Source organism: Crocodylus siamensis, chromosome 1, assembly GCF_052110815.1.
Source record: "Crocodylus siamensis isolate JL-2025a chromosome 1, ASM5211081v1, whole genome shotgun sequence".
Lineage (NCBI taxonomy): Eukaryota > Metazoa > Chordata > Crocodylia > Crocodylidae > Crocodylus > Crocodylus siamensis.
Window position 1 is genome coordinate 85584650 of NC_143395.1, and position 27254 is coordinate 85611903.

The window sequence follows — 27254 nt, forward strand, 5'->3', positions numbered from 1 at the left end:
TTCTAATTATTTTGGGTATGATCTACATGCCCTTTTTCTATCAGTAATATTGGGAGACAATTAGCTAATAGTGAATTCAACACCTAGGGAAAGAAAATAAATGATGGTATCACTGCTTATTACCAGGGATGGTGAGTTTAAACTCTGTCAGAGCTCCTCAGAAGATCCATGACTACAATCTGGCTAAAGGAATTTATGAGTATTCACATTCCCTATCAGGGACCTGCAGTTTGGGTAGTGAATACTCCATTTCTTCATGTCTCTACACCAAGTCTGGCCCTTCTCCGCTCTCATTTAAAATCTACCAGATGGCTGGATGTATTTTACTTTCAAATATGCTAAACTTCAGTATTAAAGCCTGAGTGAGCAATAACAAAAAAAAACATTTCTATCTGAACAAATATCTTTGGAGATTCTGGACAAATTATATTTTTAAAAGTATAAAAGTCCAACTCCTACTAAACTCAGTGGGCTCATATGATATATGTATATGGCACAGTTTGGAATTAGAAAAAAATATTAATTGCAACATACTGCAAACAACAACTTAAAAACAAACAAACAAAAAACCTTTCAATCCCCCCATCATCCAATACATAAGAATTATTTCCAAACCTAATACAGAACCAAATACTTACTTTCCCTTTAACAGAATACTTAGTCGATCATCAACAGAGGTTTTATCTTCTGCAGCATACGCTTGACCTGTTTTTAAAGTCTGAATGTTGCAGAACTGTCCAGTTAATCTCTTAAACAGTTCTGGAGGCACATGGAGGGGTTCAAACATTCTCTTATAAAGACTACTGAGCTCTTTTTCAATTTTGATCTGGAATGGAATAGCAAAAATATTATAAAGGAAGATGGATTGGGAGATATAGGAGCGTAAGACTGCACTTTACTGTTGCTATATATAGTAACTGATTATAGGTACTATATATAAAAACTCAACATTGCCAAAATAATGACACCTGAAAAACTTCTAGGTTTTTTACACTTAGGTCAGAAAAGAAACTCGTGTGGCATCTGTCCACAAATGCTGTCTATTAGATAATGACCACAGTATTTACTTAAAGCTAAAGCTTAGGACCATGCTGCCATTTTATGGCTCCATTCCATACCAAAGGCATGTTAACTGATTTAACCCGAATAATTCTAGGTGTGCACTCATGTAGAAATGAACAAAATTTGGCTCAGGAAACGAGGAAGAAATCAAGACTCCGATCTCTTTCACTCTGCATTCCAGGAGCTTTGTTCCTTCTCAGGAGTGCCCATGATCTGTTAGATTCATGTCTTGCATGCTGTGGGAAAGCATAGATTCAGAAAAACCACTGCAAGTATTTGTTAATGACAAAGAAAAAAAAAGCCAATGCCAGCTGAACATCCCATGCTCACAGGACCACCAAAACTCAGGCAGAAGGGAAGAGGTAGAAAAGAAGCCAGCTGAAATATCAAGATGAGAAGTCTTTCCTGAAAGAAAGCAGCTGAGAATGAGGCAACTTCTAGTGGCCTGGGTCCTTGATTAGTCAAAAAAGCAAGGCAGACTGAACAGAGGCCGTCATACTTGGTGGGCAAGAGTGAAATCAGAAAAAGGGAGTGAACAGCACATGATAAAAAAGTTGAAAACGAGCATAGCAGAAGAGAAGAAGTTGAAAAAAGAGAAAAGGATAAGTGGAAAGGACAGAAATAAGGGGGAAACTAATAAGTCATTAGTTTAGGATTAAAATTTCTTATCGTTTGTTCTATGTTTTATTGGATGCCACTATTAGAATAGGGCAAAAGGAAAGAGACAGGGCTGGTGCTGGGATGCATGTTCAGACAATAGTAGAAAGCAATATTAGAAAGAGTGGAAATTTTAGTTGATTCTTGACTAGGGAGAGGGACAATGATGAGAACAAACATATTCCAGAAAAATAACAGGAATTTTTATTTGGAATTTGTGAAGTTGTATATTTCTGCTCTTCCTGTTCCTTATGTTACTTCCTGTCCTTGCAGTGATAGGACATTGACAGCACCCTCATCCCCCTGCTTTATCTATGGCAAGTTACAGCAAATTTTTCATTTTTCAGGCATTATGCCTGGCAGTTGAGCAGAAGGGTTCCTTCCAAAGGTTTAAAGAATAGGTTAAACAAACACTTGTTTAGGATAGCTTGGGAAGGGATAATCATGCCTTGAGCAGAAGGTTGGACTGGATGACTCTATATAAACATATGAAGTTTTAGGTGCAGAATTCCACAGCTTCTGAGCCAGTTTCTGAAATGGATCTCAATCCAAAAGCAACAATATAATTAGACTGGACTCACACAAATAAAACACAACCAGAAGATAAAAGCTTGCAGGTACACTCTCAAGTTTGGCCTTTCCTGATTTTCGAGCACTTGTCCTTGCAACTTTAAAATTTCTCTTGACACAGATCAGGGTACCAATCTTGAAAAAATATATATATGAAAAGAGTTTGGTATAGGAGAAGTCATATGGAAGCCAACAGGATAATTTACGAAATAGTACGAAATACTCAAATTTAAAACAAGATGGGTGTATCTAGTACAAAGACACTTTACTGTGCAGTAGACTAATCATTTACACGCGTGCAGCATTAACTGTGCAGTATATTAGTCTACTATGGGGTTAGATACTACTACTGCAGACTGCTGACCAGAAGCAAACTGCTCCCAGTCAGCCAAGACAGCAGGGGGCGGAAAAAAAACAAAACTGTCCCTTCCCCCAGGTAGCTTCTTCCCAGCCCCCTGCCCTGGTCTGCCAATCAGGGCAGGAGGCTAAGGAGCAGCAGCAGTAGGGGGGGAACATTTTCCCAGCCCCCTCCCCCAATCTGCTGATTGGGGCGCAAGGCTGCTGTCCCAGAGGCAGGACACCTTTCCCACCCCTCAGAGACCAGGGCCTGATTTTGGTGCCCCCTGATGCACACCCTGGCTGCTGTAGGGGCGTACATCAGGGCTGGAGTAGCCCTGCACTGAACTTATCCTGTCCAAAGCAAATGTGCTCCAAATGGGAGCACGTGTAGATGCCCTGCCAGAGAATGCTTTCAAGGCATTAATTGCATGAGTAGATGTGCCTGTTTTTTCTCCCCAGGCAACATGGGGAAAAGAGCCCCTCATTTTGCATTTGCATACAAGGGAAACTGATTAAATACATTGCAGGCGCATCTCTACACTTTATTAATGTGATATGGGGTGCTCCTGCCCTGTCTTATCTTTCTGCAGCACCCAGGGTGAGCTCCAGGCTCTCCCTAGGTGCTAGTTTGAAGGCTGACAGGTGGCATGGGGGCTGGTCCCAATGCACACTGGGCCACGAGAATTCTGCAGGCTGCAGTGGCAGCTGTCTCCTGCTCCTGTGCACTTCAGAAGGGGTCCCGATATGCACAGGGCCAAGAGAGAGCTGCCACTGCAGCTGGCAGAGCTATCTTGGTTCTGTGCACATTGGGACACACAGCTATCAGCAAGCCCCATTCCCAGCAGGGATTTCCCACCCTGCAGGGGGTTTACTGGCAGGCTACCCCACAAGAAGGAGAGCTTCCAGTGAGCCCGTGGCTGAATAGAGAAGCAAAGAGCCCCCCAGTCCCTGTGCTGATCAGCTCCTGGAGCTGCACAGCACTGGGATGGGGGGGAGGGGAAGGGTAAAAAAATGACCCTGTCCCAGTGCTGATCAGCTTCCAGCTCCTGTGGGGAGCCAGAACCTGAGCAGAGCCAGGACCAGAGACCAAGAACACCCCAACCCCCGCGACCCTCTGCTCGTGTGGCTAACCAGGAGCAAATTTGCTCCTGATCAGCATCTATGTAAGCACTACTGCACAGTAACTACAGTATTTACAGGTAGTAGCTAACTACACAGACTAATTTGCTGCACGGTAAATGCCATGCACTTGTAGACAGTGACATTTTACTGCACAGATTAGTCTACTGCACAGTAACGCATCTCATGTAGACACACCCTGCCTACCTTTGAACTACTGCTAAAAGCAGCATATGCTCAGTAAAGAAAACCAAGTAGAAAATTGATTAAATGCAGCCAACACTGGGCGTGTCTACACATCACCCTATGGCAACATTATAGCGCCGTGCTTTAGTACTGCCTTTTGAAGTACACTTACAGAGGGAAGAACTAAAGCACAGCACTATAATGTTTAGTACTTCCTTTTATAAGTGTACTTCCAAAAGGCAGTACTAAAGCACAGCACAGTAATTGCCCATACTGCACTCTGTGTGTGTGGCTAGTTTTCACCACTACTTCGCTGTAACAATGTGCTAAAACAGGGGAGAGCACTGCTATGGTGTAATAGCTGCCAATCCCATGTAGACTCATGTGATAGCACTAGGTCACCATAGTGGGTTGTACGATGATTTCATAGACATTAGGGCTGGAAGGGACCTCGGGAGATCATCGAGTCCAGCCCCGGGAGATGTATGTTGCTACAGTGACATAGGGTGATATGTAGATTTTTTTTTTTTAGACCGGTCCTGGAAGCACTAGAATACCAGGTCAATACATGGAGTGGATGGAGCACGCTCCAGTTCCACCACCCAATACCAAAAAGAATGTGCTCAATATAAACCTCCTGTGGAGAACATATCAGTGGGCCAAAAGCCCCACATGAGCGGAAGGCAGGGGGCCTGCTTCAGTGAGTGTTATGCCACTGAGCATGATTATAAAGTACAACCTATCTGAATAAAACATATGGTAGTGCCTACTGAACACGGTTCCCTTCAATGCCAACTCCTTTCAAGTCATGGTGAGCTACTCCATTGCATGCATTTCAACTTGCTCTTCACTCCCACAGCTGAGCTGAGATTTTCATTCCTATTTCCAATTATTCCTGTTTCTTCACCAGCCTTAAATGTCTGGGAAACATCACCAAATTGGCCCCAAAACAGTTCACCCAGAATCCCTCCGTCATCCCCTCTCTCAGCCTGGAACAAACAAACCAACTTTTGTTTTTTGCCCAGATGATAAAAGTGGACTGACAAGCCAGTGAAACTGGTCTGTATCTTTCACCTGATATGACCACAATTACCAAGTACTTTTCACACAAGTGCGAAGTATTTTTCACACTTTCTGAAATGGAGGAATAGGCAACTAAGAAGTCCTAGCTGCATCTTTGTATATACATGAATGAACAAGGTACAATGTCTGTACATTTTTTCCTATACGTATGAATTAGTTGCACTGTGGCTGTGTGGGGGTAACTAACACAATCTCTCTCATTGGGGCTCACCTGCCACACCCTGATGTAATAGAAAAATAAGAAGTTAATTCCTCAATGACAGGGGGTATAGTAAATCACCCTAGAAGCAGGATAAAAGAAAATTGTTTATTAATGAATTCCCAGCAGGTTGTGAATAACCCAACTGTTTTCATAGCGTGCAGTCTTCCTTCACCCTCCACCACCATACAACTCACTCCTCTGAGCCTGTTGGCTCACCTCCAGTCTCTTTCCTTCCCTTGCAGGTATCAATAGATTTTTCTTCTGTGGGACCTTCTCTCCACCTGAAGATCAACCTGGTAAGTATCTCCCCCCTCTCTTACCTCTTTGCCTTGCCAGACACCGTAGTTCCCTTCACCCGGTTAGCCAGTTTTATCAGTGACCCACTCCAGCACTGGGTTTGCCACTCCTGGCTTTCTCCACCGACTCTCCTCGTGCTGTGCCCCAGATGGCAAAGAATAGCCCCATGCCATGGATTTTAAAAGAGCCACTGGCTCTTAATCAGGCAACATTCACCCCAGTGCAATCCCTCTCCCCAGCTGTGCCTACTAAGTAATTATCCTTGCCCTGTCCCTGACCCAACTCTCCCCCACACTCACAATTTTGTAGCACCAAAGGAACAGAGCTGTTCCTTGCCCTATTACATAGACATTTTAAAAAATGTGGATATTTTTAATTGCATATGTATGAACTGTATTTTCACTATTCAACCAAATCAGAATTATTTTCTCCTAGAGCAATAAAATGCATCTGTCCTCATAAGCTATCTTCTTTTTTTTGCCAGGTTTCATCCTTTTCTATTCCCACAAGACTTCCCCTTCAGGGAATATGAATTATCATTATTTGAAAGATGACTCTTGGAATGGAAATCTCAGGAAGGATAAACAGTAAGTTAGAACTCAAAGTAAATGATTGTTAATGCTACCAGCTGCAAATTACATTCTTCATAAGTGACTACACTTACATGTTAATGAGGTTTTGAACATGCACATGCATAAATATTATGGCCCTTTGGTGTCAAAAGACCTTACAGTTGCACAGCTCTAGTGCCTACAGCATAGAAATGTCTATAAAGGTGAAGTTTAGACTATGGTAAATCTGTGGAATGTTAAAAATGGTGTGAAAATTAGAATGTGCTAGGAGTAGACACATGTTAAGGGTTAATACCATTTCTTGCCTGCAGTGCTCTGAGAAGGCTGGTAAACAGGGGCATGGCTGGGAGCCAGGACGCCTCGGCTCTATGCCTGCTCTGGAGGAGGTGGAAAAGGGGAGCAGGAGCTGGGAGTGGTGCATTCTCAGATACTAAGAGACGCAGATTGCTCATTTTATCTCCCTGGAGCAGACTGAAGTCACCCTAACAGGAGCTAGGTAGCACAGCAGGGTTAAAAGTTAGGCCACTTTAAGCAAGGATTAAGATGCTCAGAGGGCACTTAACATGAGTGTCTGCATTTTAGCTCATGCTAAGTGCCTTTAGTATGGTTGACGCTCAGTTGACTGCATTTGAAATCATTGTTGTGGGCTATTTTCCAAATGAGCCATATGGGTAGGTGTAACTTTTTTTCTGTGATAACTGAAATGTTCTGGGGTAGTGCCAAAGCCTCAAGTCAGAGTTCAGTAAAAGAATTTTTGAATTAGGTCTAGCTTCACTAAATCACTAAATCCCCAAAGAGCCAAAAACCACAAAAATCATATTTTGGTCAGAAAAGAAACCTGTTGCTATTTCATGGGCTTTACTTAATGAAATAAATATTTAACAATTGAAATTATCCATCAATTATTCATTTTGCAATCTGTCTAGAATTGTAATCGTTTTCCTATTCTTTTCTTTTCCTAAGTGTATAACTTGCATGGATAAAGAAAATAAAATTATTTGGAAGAGGTAAAAATCAAATTCAGAATTATTTTCTGAACTTTCCTTTGCTACATTTTCAGTTTTGGGGTTTTTGTTTTAAACCTTCAAGTTCACTATTAAAATCAAATTCCAACTACAAAAGCTATGAAAAGTAAGTACTGCATGTTGCATCTGCCAAAAAGTCTAGCATTCATAATCTGTGATGAATGAGATGCATAGATTGTCTGGCACATATTTTTAGTTCTATTTAATTTTATACCAGCATTTAATGAACAATTTCAAGAAACACAAGGTGCCTGGTTTCTGAGGTGTCAAGTAACTTTAGCTACTGCTCACTACAGTTGTAGTTATGGATACACTGATTTTCTGGGGTGGGGGTGGAAATCAGAAATTCCTTTGTGCTATACTCCTTTTCATCAGGTAGGTTAGCACAAAGGTTCTCTTGGGAAATCTGAAGGTTCATTAAGCTAGGTGCAGAGTCACATCTATAGCATGGCAAAAGGTATTCTCAAACAGAAGGGGAATGCTATGTTAAATTAGAGTAAGGTTGAACATAGATGACGCTGCAAAATCCTATGGAGTTACTGCAACATAGCAGAGATCCCCAAGGTCAGCTTGAGCCACAAAGATCTAGAGTCCCTTCCTGGTCCAGCAGAATCTGCCCTATACCTAACAAAATAAAGCCACAGAGCAAATACATGTTTTATACCCAATTTATTCTTGCTGCAACTCCTTCGATTTCAGTAGACTTGGACAAATTATGAATTTGACCTTATGTATTGTACTTCCTAGGTGGTGATGGCTAGCATGTCCTAAAGATTTGTAAGAAACATGGATTACGATCTTCCACTGACTTCCAATGGGACTTATAGGCATCAAAAATGTAATCTTTAGACCCAAATACTGAAGCAATGCCATAAGCCCCTCACAAAATTGAAAGCAGACACCAGAGCTGATTCTTGGGACTCTCTGGATTTGTCCTTGGTAAGCTGTAGACTTAAATCTCAAGCATTTCCTGCAAATGGCTGATTTCGGGGTACTCACAAGCTGAATTACATAGCAACTTCAGGTAAATGGAGACATTTTTATTGAATTATCTATTGAAATGATTAATACAATTACTGCAATGTTCCTTGAGCTACTGATATTGACTGAAATGTATTTTATGCTGCCCCTATATTTTATTTCAATTTGCTGCAATTTTATAGCTATAATGCACCACAGTGCTGAATATACTAGAAGAGAAAGTTAATTGATCTGATAGATATGTATGGGACAATTAGTTAGAAGGGCAGGCAAGGATGACTTTGGAATGAATCAAAGAGGTGACTAAATCCTGGGCATGGGCCAGGTTATAGTCTTGCTTTTGAGGATGAGATGGGAATGGAGGGTTTGTTTGTTTTTTCCAGTGAAAAGCAAAGTATGAACTAAACTTTTCTATCTTCCTAATGCTTGACAATAACTATTTACTGCTTTGTCTCTAAACCAGGCTTGTCCAACATATGGCCCACCAAGACATTTTATCTGGCCCGAGGTGCCTGCTCCGCACTCCACAGTGGCAGTGGCAGAGGGGTAGTGGCGAGGTAAAGCAGGCAGGGCCGGCCCACGGACCCCAGCCGGCAGCGAGGGGAGTGGAGCTGCTTACACCCGCCGGGCTGGGCCCATCAGTGAGCCGGGTCCTGCCGCCGCTGCCCCAGCCGCACCTGAGTAGAGGAGTTGGGGACAGCGTGTGCAGCTTGTTCGCTGGCTCCGCCCCTGCCCCGGTGCATGGCTAGGGGAGCTGCAGCATGGCCCGCACCCTGCTGCATGCATGATGGACACAGGCATGTGGTGGACAGAGGTAAGTTTCCGCGCAGAGCTGGGGGTGCCAGGCTGGGGCTGCAGGGCGCACAGTTGCCGGTGCCCGTGCCCTGCTGAAGCGGCCCCATACGGGAGGCCAAGCAGTGGCCACTGGCACTGCCGGCCCATGCCTGTCTCCTCACCCACCCACCCACTTCAAGCCAGCCCCGCTGTCCTGCCCTGCCCTGCCCCTTCACAAGACGGTGCCTGCTTCCCCGACCAGTCTCCCCCGGGCACTGTGGCTCTCCGGGCCCGGCTGCCCGCGCGCGAGGCCCCGAGGGGGCGGCTTCTCATGTGCTGCTGGGGACGGGAGGAGCCAGGCCAGATCTGCATTGGTCAGCAGAAGTGGCAGCAGAGCTGTGTGCTGCTCGGGACAGGAGGAGAGTGCACCAGTCAGTCCCGAGTGGCACATGGCTCTGCTGCCGCTTCTGCTGGCTGGTGCAGACCTGGCCAGCCTCCTCCCATCCCCAGCGGCACAAGGGAAGCTGGCTTCAGCTGCATACTGATTTTCTTGGCTGGTCCCGACCCGGTTGTACCCACCAGGCAGGTCCTACAGCACCATGTCAACTCGGGCATGGCACCAGCAGGCCAGGCAGGTCCCAGGTTAACCCCGGCCTGGCCCCGCGGCTCCTCCAGCACCAGGTCAACCCGGTTGTAGCTAAGCGGCTCCTGCAGCACCATGTCAACCCAGGCATGCAGGCCGTGTCAACCAGCACTGCCAACCCCTGCGACGTCATTGGTGTCAAAGGTAACACAACATCACTTCCTGATGTGATACCACTTCCTGTGACGTCTTTGAATATGGCTCGCCAGCCCACTGGGTGATAAGAAGTTTGTGATCCAGCCCCACATTCAAAAAGGTTGGACACCCCTGCTCTAAACCAATGTCTTTCTAGTACAAGATTCCTTTTAGATGCTTTTAAAAAGCCATCATCCCCCATGGCATACTTCAAGAGCTACCTGCACTTTCCCCAATCTAAGTCCTCAGCAGAATTTATTAAAGTTAAATAATAAGCCAGCACAGTTTTGTTAAGGTAATTTTCTGTTGACTGACAGTTAATAAATTGAGTTCAGACACAAGCAATTCTTCATTTTTAGGTCTAGTATTAGGTATGTATACATGAGAACTACTAGAGAGCAATTTACCCCAGATTCTACTTTGTAGTACATCTAATCTATAATAAGGAACAGACACACAATCAGCTTTCCAAAGCTACTTATCCAATTTTAAGTATTATTACAATGACAATGCCCAACTACGTAGCTTGAGGGGGGAAAAATGGCAACTTGCATCAAGCAAAGGGCTACACTGAGATGAAAATGACTACAGGAAACTGGTACACAAGTGGCACACCAGTGTAACTTATGCCAGTACACAGATTTTCTTCACTTTATTACCTGTAATGGAGTGACTTACACTAGTGTAAAGACTAAGTCATATGTCCACTCCATTTCATCCTGAAAAAAAAAAAATGTGCTGGCCTAAACACAATGTGCATCTACAGCTAACATTGGAATGTTTGATACTGCTGCTTAGCACAGCTGTACTGTAGAGACAGACCGATAGGTGGGGGTGCAGCCATACCTCCCAGGTGGCTGTACTGCACATACAGTGAGCGCTGACTTCATCACCTTACCAGAGCAGCTCCAGGGGACAAATGGCAATCCCGTTCACCCCACCACCATGCTGAATTCAGCGTGGGCAAGGGAGTGTGAGGATGAGCAGCAGCAGTGTTCATTCCTCAGGTTCCAGAGTAACGCTGATGAGCTCAAACAGCATATTCTGCACATCCCGCACCACCAAATGATGGTGAAAAAGACATCCCTGGATCCACCTTTCACAGAGCCTTGTCACAGCACTCATACAGTAGCAAAGTCCAGCTAGGATTTCAAATATCAGATACTTGAATTTTCACATTATTATTTTATTACACAAAAATGTAGTTTATCATTGTACCTTATATGACATTTATGACACCCAGGTCAAAGAGTCAGAATTAAGACTTCTAATTATATTTAAATATATTAATGACACTCTTGAATGTATACTTGGCCATAAGGTTTTTTCTTCTCTGATCCCATGAGGCAGTGGTCTTTCATGCCAGGGTCTACAACACTCTCAACCACCTGCTCTTATCTAGCAATGTGGGAAAGGTAGAATTATTACATCAGGAGTTTCAATAAGGGCCCTCTTGTGTAGACTACAATAAGCCTTAAGCTGTCTAATGACCATATAGAATGAAGTTATTTACTTTTGCTTGACCAAAGTTTGGGTAAGAGAAGAGGTAAAGGAAACAATCAGGCTAGAGAACAATTTTAGAAAATTTAAAAAAAAACAAAAAAAACAAACCAACCCCCCACCTAGGTTAAAGGCTGTGCTGAGTTGTTTAGAGTACATTTCGTGGTTCAATGTTAGACAAGACTAATTTTAGACAAGATATACCCGAGATATGAAATATAAACAGGCATATGAATATTAGTCATCATCGCTGGCAGTCCCTCACAGTTGAGGATGATTGTCATCCATGGTTTCCTTATCTGTGGATCTGAAGACAGCTAACAGGGCCAATCTGGGATCAACAGGTTCTCTGGAACTCACACACGTTTCCATGTGAAGTAGCTGGCTCCGGATCCAATTCACATATATCAAGAATACTTTTATATGTTTTTTTACCTTATTTCTTCCAGGCATAAAGGTAAGATTTCCCATTACAAAGATTTATTTTCTCCCCAGATGAGAATGAGAGAAAAAAAGATTAAGGGATTGTTTACTGCTAATTTTTTTGTTGTGCATGGGTAAATCATATTTTACTTTAAACTAAATAAATAAATAAAATGGTAAGGAATCCCAGGTCATAATATCTTACTGAGGGAATAGGAACAAACCATTCCAGTGAGCAGGAAGACTAGCAACAGCTGGAACAGCTTAGCTTTGCAGGGAACTCTTCAGTGAGCTAACACACAAAAAAGGAAGCTTACAAGAAGTGGAAACTTTGACAAACAACTAGGGAGGAGTATAATAGTACTGCTTGGCCATGCAGGGATGAAATAAGGAAGACCAAAGCACAACTGGAGCTGCAGCTAGCAAGGGATATGAAGGACAACAAGAAGAGTTTCTACAAGTATGTCAGCAACAAGAGGAGAATCAGGGAAAGTGTGGGTCCCCTCACTGAACAAGGGAGGCAACCTAGTGACAGAGGATGCAGAAAAGGCTGAACTGCTCTGTAAGAGGGTCTCTATTGAGGCCCTGTTGCTAAGGCAACAGGGGCAGCTGGAAATAATTACCCCATGAGGAGGCTGGGCCCTGGCCCATGAGGAGCTAATGGTGACCAGACTCCGGGGGATAAGAAGAGAAAGAGGAGGAGGGATGCCTGCGGGCATCATAAGGAAAAGAGGAAAATAAAGCGGAAGGAGCGAGGCTCCAGAAAGGAGGATAGGGGAGAAGAAAGCTCAGGACCTAACCCTACTTGAACTTACCCAGAGGCTACCAGGACGACGGTGAGCGCTGGGGAAAAAGGAGAGCCGAGCTGAGCCGTGGGCTGGAGCCCTAGATACCGGAGAAACAAGCCGATTACATAAGGTTGCCAACAGTGGGAGCAACGACTCCTGTCCTGCCCAGAAGAAAAGGGGAAGAAACACTGGAGAGAGAGAGAGACAGCCAGACCTAGAAGGAGCCATGGAGCCTATACTCCAGTACTGCCAAGGAAAGCCGCAGGTGGCGGCTGTAACAAGCCGCTAATTGACTAATTAACAACAATGACGGGACTGATGGCAGCAGTAACAAGCCGCTAATACATTAAATGGTGAAAGATGGCATGGCATCCCTTGACTGTAGCATTAGAACAGGGGCTGGCCAGGAGGCTGGAGACCCCCAAGATTAACCCCTTGGACTGCGATCTCCCTCACAAGGGGAGTGTCCTGTTAACAACAGAGAGCCATTGAATAAAATTAAGTTTATTCAGCGTGGTACTTCCCATGGGTACTTCCTTCTGTAACAATCACTTCCTCCCTATTTCATTTCTTTAAGATCCAAGTCATGGCAGGCAGGAATTATGAGGATAGAGGGGGTACTTGGCGGACCCGCTGACATGCTCAATGCCTTTTTCACCTCTGTTTTCATAGGCAAAGCCAGCTCCCAGACTATTGCACCTGGCATCACAGTTTTGGAATGAGGTGAGTGGTAAAAGAACAGACTAGGGACCGTTTATAAAAGCTGGATGTGTAGAAGTCCCTGAAGCCAGATGCAATGCACTGGAGGCAGCTGAGAGAGTTGGCTGATGTGACTGCAGAGCTGCTGGCCATCAACTTCGAAAACTTGTGGTAAAATCGGGAGGAGTTCCTGATGATTGGAAAAGGGGAAAATATAGTGCTCACCTTTAAATATGGGAAGAAGGAGGATCTAGGGAACTACAGACCTGTCAGCCTCACCTCAGTCCCTGGAAAAAAAATCATGAAGCAGGTCCTCAAGGAATCCATTTCTAAGCACTTTGAGAAGGTGACTAGGAACAGTTAGCATGGATTCACCAAGGACAAGTCATGCCTGACCAACCTGATTGCTTTCTATGATGAAGTTTTTGTTGTTGTTGTTATTGTTTTTAAAGAGAATTTTTTGTGTTCCAAACCAAGTCAGTCAAATCAATCCCAAATCTGTGAGTCAGTCAAGAACCATAAGTGGCCCTACTACAGGCAAACGTCCTCCACATCAACTGGGGCTTCAGATGTTTCCAAATGCTTTGGTAGGCATCCTACATGCAGGCCCAAGCCCAGAGGCTTGGGGTTCAAATGCCCCTAAGTTTTGCTCACCCTCAGCCGTATGGCCCCAGGGGCAAGCTAGGAAGAAGTTTCCTATTTCTATAAAAGTGGACATAAAGCCAAGATCTTCTCATGGGCAATGAACATGGGAGAGTAACTATACATTACCTCCGCAGGTACTGCCCTGTGCCAGAAAAGCTGTTATCCCCAGGTGTGACTAAGAAAACCACCCTGGTGGTCATGGTATTTTCCCTGCAAGGTAAGTATGCCTTCTGTGATTAAGTGACTGGCTCTGTGGATGCAGGAAGAGCAGTGGACCTGATATACCTTGACTTTAGCAAGGCTTTTGATACGGTCTTCCACAGCATTCTTGTAAGCAAGGTAGCGATGAATGGATTGTAAGGCAGACAAAAAACTGGCTGGATCACTGGGCTCAAAAAGGGTAGGAATCAATGGCTCAATGTCTAGTGGAGTACCAAAGGGATCGGTCCTAGGGCCAGTTCTATTCAATATCTTCATCAGCAATCTGGAAGATAGGATTGAGTGCACCCTCAGCAAGTTTGCAGATTAAAACTAAGCTAGGGGGAGTAACAGATACACTGGAGGGTAGGGCTAGGATTCAGAGAGACCTAGACTAATTGGATGATTGGACCAAAAGAAAATTTCATGAGGTTCAATATGGATAAGGACAATGTTCTGCATTTAAAATGGAACAATCCCATGCACCAGTACAGGCTGGGGACTGACTGGCTAAGGAGCAGCTCTACAGAAAAAGGACCTGGGGGTTACAGGGGACAATAAGCTGAATATGAGCCAACAGTGCACTCTTATTGTCAAGAAGGCTAACAATATACTGGGCTGCATTAGTAGGCACAATGCCAGCAGATTGACGGAAGTGATTCTTTCCCCCTGTTCAGCACGGGTGAGACCACATCTAGAGTACTATGTTCAGTTTTGGGCCCCCCCCCCAACAGAAAAAAGATGTGGACAAATTGTAGAGAATCCAGCAGAGGGCAATGAAGACGGTTAGGCAGCTGGGGCACAAGACTTCTGAGGAGAGGCTGAGGGAATGGTTTATTTAGTCTGGAGGAAAGAAAACGGGGGGATTAAACAGCAGCCTTTAACTGTTGAAGGGTAGTTTCAAAGAGGGTGGTGCTAGACCAGGGTAGGCAATTATTTTGGGTGGAGGGCCGCTTACTGAGTTTTGGGAAGACATTGAGGGCCGCATGACAGGAAGCCAGGGGCAGATAAATATTAATTTTCTAAACTTTTTAGGGGCCCCACGGGGTGAATAGAATGGCCTGGTGGGCCGCACCCAGCCCCTGGGTTGCATTTTGCCCTGTGCTAAACTGTTCTTAGTGTTGACAGAAAAGGAGCAATAGTCTCAAATTACAGCAAGGGAAGTTTAGATTAGAGATGAGAAACTCTCTCACTAGGAGGGCAGTAAAGCATTGGAACAGGTTACCCAGAGAGGTGGTGGAGTCTCCAGCCATAGCAGGTTTTTAAGACCCACCTAGACAAAGCCTTGGCTGAGATGATCTAGTTGGGGACAGTCCTGCTTTAAGCAGGAAGTTGGACTAGATGACCTCCAGAGGTCCCTTCCAACCCTAATTTTCTATGATTCTCTCTGGTCCATTTTAGCCACAGAATAGGCACATTCAAATCCATGTTTCTTTTTAATATGCTAAGTGGGAAGCTGGCAGAAAAAAAAAGAAGTTAAAGTCTTCTACAGCTGATTCTCAATTCATGGAGTGTGCACAATCTCTTGGATTCCTCCACTATCCTACTCTGCAGTTCCTTCCAAGGTACCAGCAGAGCAGCACTAGCACCTATGTTTCAACTCGCTGCAATTCCATGGAAAGAGTTTTTGACTACACAATGGGTGCACCTACACAGGCACTTTAATACATATTAGCCTATTTCAATATGCATTAAAGTGCTGCCAAAAAAACATTATTTAGTTAACATGCATTAAAATAGGCTAGTACGCATTAAGGGTCACTTTAAAAAGTGCTCTTTAGGTAATGGGCATTAAGCACATTTTCCTAGTACCTCACAATGGACTGGGCATTTTTACACATGGTATGGGATGCAGCACTGGGTACTTTAATTAGTGAGCCACGTTGATTAGAAGCACCCTTGTGTCACATGTATCAGCATCGCTGCATGTCCCTGCACTGAAGAAAATGGCAGTGGACGCTTTGAACTAAAGCTCATTGAACGTGTTTTCTTGCAAAGTGCCCTGCTGCCATTTTTTCAGTGCAGAGATGCACAGCAACGCTGATACATGCGACATGGAAGGCTGCCAGAACATATCAATTTTTGTGCTCCAACAGACTCAATTAACTGGATTCCCAGTGCATCAGAGCAGGCTCTGTATGCGTAGGAGCCCAGAGGTACTAGATTTCCTGCACATTAACTAAAGTGTGTTAATACATGTATAGATGTGCCCTCTGGAGGCACTATATTTAAATGTGCATTACCAAAAGTGCATTAGTGAATGTGTAGACGTGCCCAGTATGTTACTAATAATTTTAACTGAAGATCAAGCAGTTTTTTGTGTGCAAATTGAACTAAAGAATTTATTCTTTTATCATGTGGCTCTTCTCACATCCTGCTCAATTTTGCTGGTTATCCCTCACCCTCCCAGGTTTTCAGCAGCATTAGGAGTACCTCTATAGGGCCAACTCAAGGTTTTCTTTGTTGGTTCTCTCCCCCTATTGCTCTCACCACCCCCTGGCTCTGTACTGCACGATGAAGGAGAGGACAAGGGCCAGGGCTGTTTGCGTGACTACTGTGCAGAAAAACTTAAAGATCTCAATATGAAAATAAATTCAGTTAATAGTTTATCAACAGCTGCCCTCCACCACAAACCAAGATGACTCCAGATATTAAACCACAAAAAAAGAAAAGAATTTATTCCCCCAAGTTTCTGAGCCTAAGTTTCAGATACATTAGTGGAATCCAATTTTTCCTAAGCCTGATGCACCAATCCTCTAAAAAATAAATAAATAAATCAGCTGCACTTTGAAATGTCTCAAGTTGTACACAAAGCAAAAAAAGAATGCAAAACTGATCATCATGTTTGAAATGTAGTCAGTTTGAAAGAAAATAGCATACATTCTAAACAATGAAAAGATTTAAAAGAGAAGCACTATACAGACTATCAGGCTCAAATCCTACCAGTAGACACTGATACCTGCTATTGTTGACCGACTCAGGCAGAACTTCAATCAAATTCAGTGAAGTTTGCCCAAGCACAGACAGAAAACTGTTCTTTTATCCTTTAAGATGTTGTGCAATTTAATCATTATACATACCGGCCTTCTCTTGTACACCAAGTATATAAAATGCAAAAAGTTGACCACCAGGAATACTGTATTCCAGATCATTATGTCCACAGCACAACGGAAGAAGGTAGCCCAGATAATAAACATTGCACACCCTGTCAAAAATAAAATAAGTTAAACTATACTGTTCAGCAATATATAAACATTTCAACACAATCATATATACTTTATTTTAATATACCTGTAAAACCCTCTTTTTTCAAAAACAGCCACTATGATATAAGAAATTATGTACTTTTCCAATTTTAATACTGTTAGATATCAGGGACAAACAATGGCAGCATTTTAATAAAAAGGGAGAGTTATGAAACCAATTGGTTTAAATTGCAAGAAACATTTTAAATAAATAAATCCTGCTTTGCATTTCTGCTTTGTCACTAGCATCACACTGATTTGACACAGAGCCAATAAGTATTCGTATCAAAATGTAAAGGTTACAGACAAAGGGAATGTTTAAAATCAGCAAACACTTTTTCCATGGATTCCTCAACGCTAACTACAGAAATTTTGAAATCTTAGGGAAACATCACAGCGTGTTGTGACAGAAAGAGGTAAATCTGTATCTTCCTTCAAGTTATGTTGACGATGTTTATCAGTCATTCTTTTCTCCTATCAAGTGACATTTTCTAAATATTATCAAATTCTTATTTATATTTTTAAATTACTCTGCTCTGATTAGCAAGAGCTGCTATGCAGATAAGATTCTTGTTTGTGCAACTTCTGCTTACATTACATAAAATACTTTCTAGTCACCATCTGTCAGATTCCATGCATGTAATTTGGTTAAAAATAAAAACACCCTAGAGTCCAAGTCAGTGAGCTCTCCGCATGCAGAACTCCTGTTGATTGTAGTGAGATCTTGCAAAAAAAAAAAAGAAGAAAAAAAAATAGACCTTTGTTTTGACAATTTAGTTTACGGTAAATGTGAAAGACATAAGACTTTGGCACCACCTACCGTCACAAAATCCTTCTACCTCTTTAATATTGAAAACCTACATAGACTTTAAAACAGGGTTCAACTTTCACCCTAGATTCAAAGCCAATACTATTCTTAGACCATTGTTTACTTCTAGTTTAGAACAAAGACAAGCATCCTTCCTTCCTTCCTCACTCCTCATAGCTGAAGTGATAGGGAGGCATTGAATAAAGGCCCATTCAGATTGTTAGCCTGCTCTTTCAGCACCAATCACTTCAGGATATATAAGAAAGGAGTCAGGAAGAGACTTAAAATTGTTGCTTGGTCACTGAAGAAGTCAGAGGTGCCTAGGGCAGGAGGTACTGGTGACAGCCCCTACTAAAGTGCAGAAAAGGCAATAGACGAGAGCAGCAGAAGTCTGAAGGGCTGCAAAATGTAGTGGAAAAAGCCAGAGCAAAAGCGCCAACAAAGTACTAAAGTCACAGTGGACATTATGAATGTAAAGCATACCCTATGAGATATGGTTAAGGCAACGAGATGGCTGACTAATACAGTCTACGCTGAAACAGCCATTTATCATCTGAAAGAATCAGGACTGAAACAGTTCTTATCCATGCCATTCTCTCAGAGCACTACATTCGGTCAAGTGAGTTGGATTCAGAATTCTGCAGTACAATTTCATTTCAAGTACGAATGCATTTAATATCTGGGCTATCTTACATTTGCTAGTAAGGAAGGACTTTATCATTTTTAGGGTAGTTACGTAGTAGAACAAATTATCTAAGCAGGATATAGAGACTCTCTGTCCTTGGAATTTAAGACAAGGTTAGCCAAACACTTGACAGAAAGTTTAAATGGAGATGAACCTGCCTATAGGGCACTAGACCAGATGCTCTCCAATGGGGAAAAAAAAAAGGCCTGGAAGGGATCCTGAGTCTATAACAGGGATACTTTACCCCAGGCCCACAGGCCAGCCTGCTGAGCCATGTAATCTGGCCTACAGGGCTCCACCAGAGTCCAAAAACTTTATGTGGGAGAGCAGTGGCACCATTAACTGCTGCTTCCCTGCTGCCAAATTTCCAGAGCTCTGGGTAGCCCTGAAGGCCAGAAAGTGTCCCTGGATGCTACATCAGGCACACAAGGTGGCATGGGGCCCAAATCTTGGTATGTGAGGCCAGGCAGGAGAGGTATGGGATCTGATCAGAAATGCAGGGCCAAAGGAAGACAGTGCTGGCTCAATGGGGGCATGCAAGCCTGGTCAGAGATGGTTTCATAGATTTCAGAGACATTAGGGCTGGAAGGGACCTCAGAAGATCATCGAGTCCAGCCCCCTACCCAAAGGGCAGGAAGTCAGCTGGGGTCATAGGATCCCAGCAAGATAAGCATCCAATTTACTCTTGAAGGTGTTCAGTGTAGGTGCTTGAACCACTTCCGATGGCAGACTGTTCCAGACCTTGGGGGCTCAGACAGTAAACCAATTCTTCCTTATGTCCAGCCTGAAATGGTCTTGCAGTAGTTTATAACTGTTCTACCTTGTCATCCCTTGGGGTGCTCTGGTGAACAAACATTCCTCCAGATCCTGGTGGCCACCCTTGATAAACTTATAGGTGGCCATCAGATCACCCCTGAGCCTGCGCTTTTCCAGGCTAAGAAGCCCCATGGCTCTCAGCCTGTCGTCGTAAGGTCTATTTCCCTGACCTCCGATCATGTGTGGCTCTTCTCTGGACTCTCTCAAGCTTCTCCACATCCTTCTTGAATTGTGAAGCCCAAAACTGGACGTAGTACTCCAGCTGCGGCCTCACCAAGGCCGAGTACAAGGGGAGAATGATGTCCTGTGATTTGCTTGAGAAGCGTCTATGGATGCAAGCCAACTTTTTGGTCGCTTTATTAGTTGCAGCATCACATTCCAGGCTCATGTTCATCTTGTGGACAATGAAGACCCCCAAGTCTCTTTCTTCCATAGTGATAGCCAGCGTAGCACTGCCGAGCCTATAAGGGTGCTGAAGGTTTTGCCTTCCAAAGTGAAGAACCTTACATTTTTCAGTGTTAAACACCATCAGGTTCTCATCCGCCCATTTGATGAGCCTGTCCAGGTCAGCCTGGACCCCCTCCTGTCTTCTGGTGTGGATGCTTTGCCCCAAAGTTTGGTGTCATCGACGAACTTAGCCAGTCCGCTTCTGACTCCGATGTCCACATCATTAATGAAGATGTTGAACAATATGGGTCCGAGGACAGAGCCTTGGGGGACCCCACTGGTCACAGGGCACCATGACAATAGACTTCCGTTAATTATTACCCTCTGGGTCTGACCACGGAGCCAATTTCTCAGCTAGTGAATCATGGTGGACCCAAGGACACAATTGGCCAGTTTTGCCAAGAGGTGATCATGGGATACCAGGTCAAAGGCTTTTTTGAAGTCAAGATACAGGACATCAATCTCTTCTCCCTTGTCCAGGTGATAGGTCACCTGGTCATAGAAGGAAATGAGATTGGTCAAGCAAGACCTACCCGCAAGAAACCCGTGCTGGCTATCCCTTAGGATGTTGGCATCGGCCAGTCCATTAAGGATGGCCTCTTTAATAAACTTTTCTAAGATCTTCCCCAGGATAGAAGTCAGGCTGATGGGCCTATAGTTAGCCGGATCCACTTTCCTCCCTTTCTTGAAGATAGGCACCACATTGGCCTTCTTCCAGTCTTCAGGCACTTCACCAGAGCGCCAGATATTCTCAAAGATCCATGTCAGGGGCTGGGCTATGATGCTCGCCAGCTCCTTGAGTACCCTGAGGCGTAAACCGTCAGGGCCAGCTGACTTGAAGGTATCCAGCTTCTCAAGGTCCAGCTTCCTTCATGAGGTCAGCATTAATGGAGGGCAGCGGATCTCCCTCACCCAGACCTCCCTGTCCTGTAGCGGGCATGGGCATCCCATGGGACTGATGAAAGACCGATGCAAAGTACCCATTTAATAGGTTGGCTTTTTCCTGGGCATCAGTTGTCCCATCTGGTTCAGCAGGGGTCCAGTGTTGCCCTTGCTTTTCCTCTGGCTCCCCACATATCTGAAAAAGGACTTTTTATTGTCATTGACACTCAAAGCTAGTTGGAGTTTAGTTGTAGCCTTGGCTTTCCTGGTTTGCTCCCTGCAGGACTGGACCAGTGCAGAATATTCCTCCTTGGAGATGAATCCCATCCTCCATCCTTTGTAGGCCTTACTTTTTTGCCTCAGGTGGTCTGCTAGATTCCTGGAGAGCCAGGGGAGCTGCTGTGCCCTCTTGCTGCCTTTCCTCCGAGATGGAATCAAATTAGCTTGTTCATTGAGGATCGCTCCCTTGAGGAGCAACCACTCTTCCTGAACTCCCCTCCCCCTGAGGTCAAGGTCCCTTAGGGCCTCACTGACAAGCCTCCTGAGCTTGTCAAAGTCAGCTTTTCTGAAGTCAAGGACTTCCATGTTGTTGACTGACTTTCCAGCTTTACGGTGGATGGTGAAGGTGATCAACTCGTGGTCGCTGTCACCCAGCTTCCTGTCAATCACTAGGTTGCCGATTAGGTAATCTCCAGTAGCCAGTACCAAGTCGAGCAGTGCTTTACCTCTCATTGGCCCATAGACTTTTTGAGTTAGGTAGAGGTCATCCACGCATGATAGGAAGCTTTGTAACCGCTCGGATTTTGCTGAGTGATCCTCCCACAAGATGTCCGGGTAATTGGAGTCACCCATGACAACCATGGTCCTGGAGTATGTGGCCTCAGCCAGTTCCCAGCCAAACTCCTGGTCAAGCTCTTGACTTGGGGTGGGAGGTCTGTAGTAGACTGCCACCGTTGTGTCCCCTGTGCCATTTTCCCCATGGATTTTAACCCAGAGGGTCTCCAGTCGTTCACCCTGGTCGCCACCATCAGCTTGCAGGGACGTGTAGCTTTCCTTAACATAGAGAGCTACACCCCCACCCCTTTTATCTACTCCATCTCTCCAGTACAGGGTATAGCCATCTATACCCGTGGTCCAGTCATGGGTGGAGTCCCCCCAAGTCTCTGTTATCCCTATGACGTCATAATTATTTGCATTAAGCAGGAAGACGAGTTCCTCCTGCTTATTCCCCAAGTTCCTGGCATTTGTGTACAGGCAGGCAAGTGTCTCCTTGGGGGCTCTTGCCTTGCCCACAGATTGTACCAGGGCGGGGGCGGACTCCCTTAAGTGCCTTGGCCTGCTGGCTTTACAAGGGTTGCACAGCGGGCCAGCAGTGGCAGTAGTCCCTCTGTTCCCCAGTGGGCTTAAAGCCCAGTGGAGCAGGTCAGCCAGTCTGGCTGAGAAGAGCCTCCTCCTCAGGAGAGAGAGGTGGAGGCCATCTCTTCCCAGCAGCTCACTGCTTCTCTTGCCAAAGAGCGGGCTGTGTCATGGAAGCCAAAGCCTTCCCGATGACACCAGTGCTGCAGTCTTTGGTTAACTTCCTGGATCCTCCTCTGCCTCCTCGGCCTATACCCCGAGACTGGGAGGATCGAAGAGAACATCACCTGTGCCCCCAGACCCTTTAGCCCCGCACAATCCAGGCACAATCCAGGTACACACAGAGAGGCAGGGGTGGTGTTGGGCCCAGTCTAGGGAAGGGGTGGGATGGGCCCTATCTGGGCATACAGGGCTCACTGAAGGTAATGCAGGGCCTGATCCAGGTGCCCAAGACTGGCACAGGGCTTAATCCACAAACCTAGGGTTAACTGAGGCCATGCAGAGCACAATCTGGGGAATGGGGCCAAGTGGAGGCAGTGTAGTGCCTGATCCCAGTGCACAGGGCTGGGGGGAGGCAACACGGGCCTACCCCCGCACACAGGGGCTGATCCAGCATACGAATTAGTGCCACACCACCCATCCTGTCTGCAGGACCAAAAGATTGAGTGCCACTGGTCTATAGTGATTATGAAAAATATGTAACAACATTTGACCACCTTGCTTTTTTGAGTATGATCAGAAAAAGAATGCTAGTCAACCCCTGCATTACAACAGCCTTAGACTTGCAGCAATATTTCTATTAATTTTGGTACTAAAACCCCAGAACTTCTCTCTATTAGATACTACATGATCACATAATCAAAAGGCAATCTCTGCCCCTAAGGGGCTTATGATTCCAGTATAAAACAGAAAAAGAAAGAAAAGAAAACAACCACAGATGAGAGAATACCAGGAAATAGCGAGACAATTCTTGTCTGTAAGAAATATATCTCTGTTTAGCAGTAGTGTAACTGTTAAATGTCATTTGTCAGTCTCAGAAAAGGAAAGCCTTGAAAGAGGATAACTCTTGCATGCATGTTTATGGGATGTTCCCCCCAAGTGCGAAAGGCTGAGTATGAGAATGAATGAAGGTGCTCGCTTGAAGATTCAACAAGTGGGCAATGGAACCAGTGGTCCCAAATGGAGGAAGAGTCTATTGCAAGAATCTCAGTGCTCTTAAACCTTATGATGACAACAGGAGACAGAAAGAGTGGGAGTGGCAGAAACAACATATCACAGACTGAATCAAGAATCTAGAGACACCCACCCCACATGGAAACATGTGCCAGAATTGCAACGAAGTCTGTCAATCCCAGTTCGTCCTTGTCACCCATCTTTGGACCAACAGGTAAAACAATCATGGAAGACGATCATCTTTGACTGTGAAGGACTGCCAAAGAAGAATAAGATTGGAGTCAGACATCCTGGAATCTGATGGTCAGCAGGATCTGATACCTCCATAGTGAACAGAGAGGGCAAGGCAGAGTTTTGAAAGTGAAGACAAGCGGCTTATGTCAGAGATAGAGATGACTTGATCGAAGTGACAGAGAAGGGAAAAATTATGTGTGCAGCAGTATTCCACATGCTTACAAAGCTAGACTGTATTTGTTTTTCCCTCTGGCCTTGAAAAAACAGAACTAAGATGCAAGATGAGAGCCTGGACCAGAGTTTTAGCTATATAAATAAATAGGAAAAGCTTTATTTTTACAGCTGTCTTCCAGAAAGGATCCATAAGACTTGGATGTAGACAGAAGGACTTGAGAAGTCAGAACTGAAGATGTGATGCTGAGACTGCAGGCCTATTGACAAATAGTATGGTGGTATCCACAGTAATCAGAAGAGATGGCAGGGAGCACTAGGTGGAGGTATAGTGGGGTTATATCCATGTTGTGCTTGAAATGCAGGCTAGACATATATGAGACTAAAGGTGAATAATTATGAATAAAATCCATATTCAAAAGCTTCACTGCTATGGCACAATATCTCAGACCTCATGTTTTAAGAACAATTAAACCAAGTTACTACATGAAGCTGGATTTAATTTACAGGTATAGATAGTATTTTCTCACCATTAGCCTTAAGCCCATGTACCAGCATGGTGCTAAATTGTATTATTACTTACATGACCAAGAATTAAAGGCCCTGGCAATGTGGAACTTAACACTTTTTACTGGAAAAAAATGCTAATGATTCTTTCCATTCAGGATTTCTGTTCTTCCCCACTCCCTGTCTCTCTCCAGTGAAGTGATTTATGAGCATGAGAGATTTATGCTGCACCTTCTACAATCTTTATATCTTACTGTAATAACAAAAGTTAGAACTGCACTTTTCTTTTCTCTCTTTTTTTTTTTCTTTTTTTTTTTTTTTAAATAGTTTAGAACTTTCTTCAGGGGCTGAATTGTTTCTCACGTTTGGTCATGAGCATAAATTAGATTTCTTTTCTGAGGAAATCTGCAATGGGGAAAGACACTCAATACAAATAATTTACTCCTTTCTTCCCCGCCCGGTTCACTTCTTTTCTAAGCCAAAAAAATCTCTTATCATACAACTTGACAGCTGAAGCTGCACACCACAGACTTACTGTGGATTTCAGATCTTACTGAAGCTTAAGAAAATGACCCATAAAACAGTTTAGCAATTTTAAAAGTACTGAACTTTTGAAGCTAGCATCAGAACACATGCTGACAGTTCTAAGTGACTGGACCTTTTCCAGCCAAGGAATTCAAGGTCAGAACAGCTAACCAGCCCAAGCTGTAACAGATTATCCTTCAGCAAAATATCATGACAATTAAAATATACTAGAATCCCAAGATGAAAGCATGACTCCAGGGAATACCCTATATTAAGTATATAATACTCTTTAAATCGTGGCAAGGTTGCAAAAAAGTTTGACCTACCTATAGTTAGCAAACTACGCAGGAAAATCATATGAAAATTTAAAGTAGTTGGAATAACTAATCCAGCTGCAAAACAAGTATTTGCCACATGAAAAACCAGATGATGAATCTCTTTCCAGTTTTCACATGCAGTGTCATTGAAAGGCACAAGGGTGGCATTTTTGAAGTCTGGAATAACACCTAATGGGGTAACAGTGAGTGGAATAATTTCTGTAGAATTCATCTTGAAGGCTCCCGGAGAACTACCAAAAAAAAAAAAAAAGTGTTAAGAGTAATAAACCTTTACAAAGCTTAAGAAATACACATTTTCATGAACATGACTTGGAGGTATTTTTGTATGCATATCTCCTACTAATTAAAGCATATGCAACTAAGTTCTTCAATTAACAAGACAATAAAACATTTTTTTTTTTAAAGTGAAGACTAGGAATTTATATATAGGCATATATTTCAATACTTGGATCACCTGCACACCCCGTGCATCATCACTAGTGTCCTGGGGATTTTCTTATCACTCCATAAAAGTGTACAGGGGTATTACCCATTCAGTATACCTAGCACAATAGAAACCAGAACAAAAACTTATAGTTCTAGGGCCAGCATCATGTCTTACTCCCACTTTTATGTCAACTGGAAATAAATATGGATCAAAAGCAGTATGTTGTCACAAGTTATAAACAAAAAAATAAAACTATGTCTTTTTTTCCTCTTTTATGTATAAAGGTAGCCTGACTGTAATGTTTTCCTTCTTGAAAGGACTAAGTACCAGTGAGTACATCTACACATGAAATTAACACAAAGTAATAAACTCTGGAGCTTTGTTTTGAGCCAGAGTAAATTACTCCCAGATGCAGCATCTACATATGTGCCTGGGACAGCACCATTTGAGCTGGGGTAGAGCAGGCCCAGTCAGGGGCACTGGGGATGATGGGGGTGATCCCCAGGCTTCAGAGTCTAGCAGCAGAGGGGCTGGCTGGGGCATGAGGGCATTGAAAGTGCAGAGCTGTGTGGCTAGGCAGCAGGGAGGGGTTTGGCCCCTTGGTGGCTGGGCTGACCAGGTACAATTTACACCCATGGTCAGCATCTACACCTGCATTTAGTCGCAGTAAATTATCCAGGCATAAGATAGTACTGTCCACGATGCTACTATCTTACTACGGTGTAAATTAGTTTACTGTGTCATATGTGTAGATGGGATGCTTTACTCCACAGCTAATTAGTCTACTCCATAGTAAAACACATGTATAGAAACAGCCAGTCAATCTTAACTTAAAACCAACAAGTTTGATCTTCTCTAGAGGCCTCAGGTTCTGCAAGCATATTTTTATTACATGAAAGTTCTCAAAAAAAGAATTTGTTTCTCATTAGTTGATCAGATATTAGTTGCCAATCTCTCTGAAACTAACTTTCCTATCATTCCTAGAATCTTTTAATGAAAATTGGGTGAAAAATAGGTAACAAACTGAATTTTCAAAGTAAAAAAGTATATATTTTTAAAGACTTTCTGCATACTTCTAAGCAACAAAAATTGCATCTATATCAAATCTTTTTCCAAAACACAGTTAAGCAATTCAAATTATATAGTTATTAAAACAAGAAACTGGGATTTTTCTTAGCAATGATACCTAGAGAAGACAAGCTTTCCTCATTAGGATCATAAATTAGTGTTAGAGCAGCTTTGATAGAACTTTTTCACAAACAAAATTAAAATTCCAGTTAAACATCTTAATGTTTAAAATTTATATTAAAAAAGCCAAAAACTTCTTTCCAGAAAGGTTTGTAGGACCCCATCTGGCTCCAGCATAAAACAGAGTTCTGCTTTACTCCTATTAATGACTTGCATGCACGTATCAGGGTGGGAACAGGCTCCTTCTTTTTTATTAAATGTATAACATTCCTACAAATTCTGAATGGACGTTTTATCTCTGACACTCTTTACTAAGGACTAGAGGGATCGGCACCGATACAAGGAAAATTGAAATTACCGACAATCAGCTTTTTTTGGCTGGTGTAGCCAATACTGTCACCAATAAAAGCTGTGTGCACATGCATAGCTGCAGCATACACGTAGTAAAGAATGCAGCCTGGCAGCTTGAAAAGCAGTGTCTGGCTGGTATGTCTGTTCAGGGGAGAAAGCATAGGAGCGGGAAGGAGCCCAGGGGTGGGGGTAACAAATCGAGG

General features: G+C 43.7%; 1 protein-coding gene across 3 annotated transcripts in view; it reads right to left on the reverse strand.

The window, feature by feature from the left end:
• Positions 1-27254, reverse strand: part of POPDC1 (popeye domain cAMP effector 1) — a 54437-nt gene that overhangs the window by 15341 nt on the left and 11842 nt on the right. For 2 of the 3 annotated variants that reach the window (XM_090037274.1, XM_090037279.1), the window contains exons 2-4: positions 25074-25315; positions 16979-17103; positions 639-826 (exon numbers count right to left, since the gene is read on the reverse strand). In XM_090037274.1, the coding sequence (XP_089893400.1) occupies positions 639-826; positions 16979-17103; positions 25074-25296 (536 nt within the window). In that variant the 5' untranslated portion in view covers positions 25297-25315. Of the gene's footprint in view, positions 1-638; positions 827-12383; positions 13029-16978; positions 17104-25073; positions 25316-27254 lie in introns of those variants that run through there. The other variant, XM_090037284.1, reaches the window with a different exon arrangement.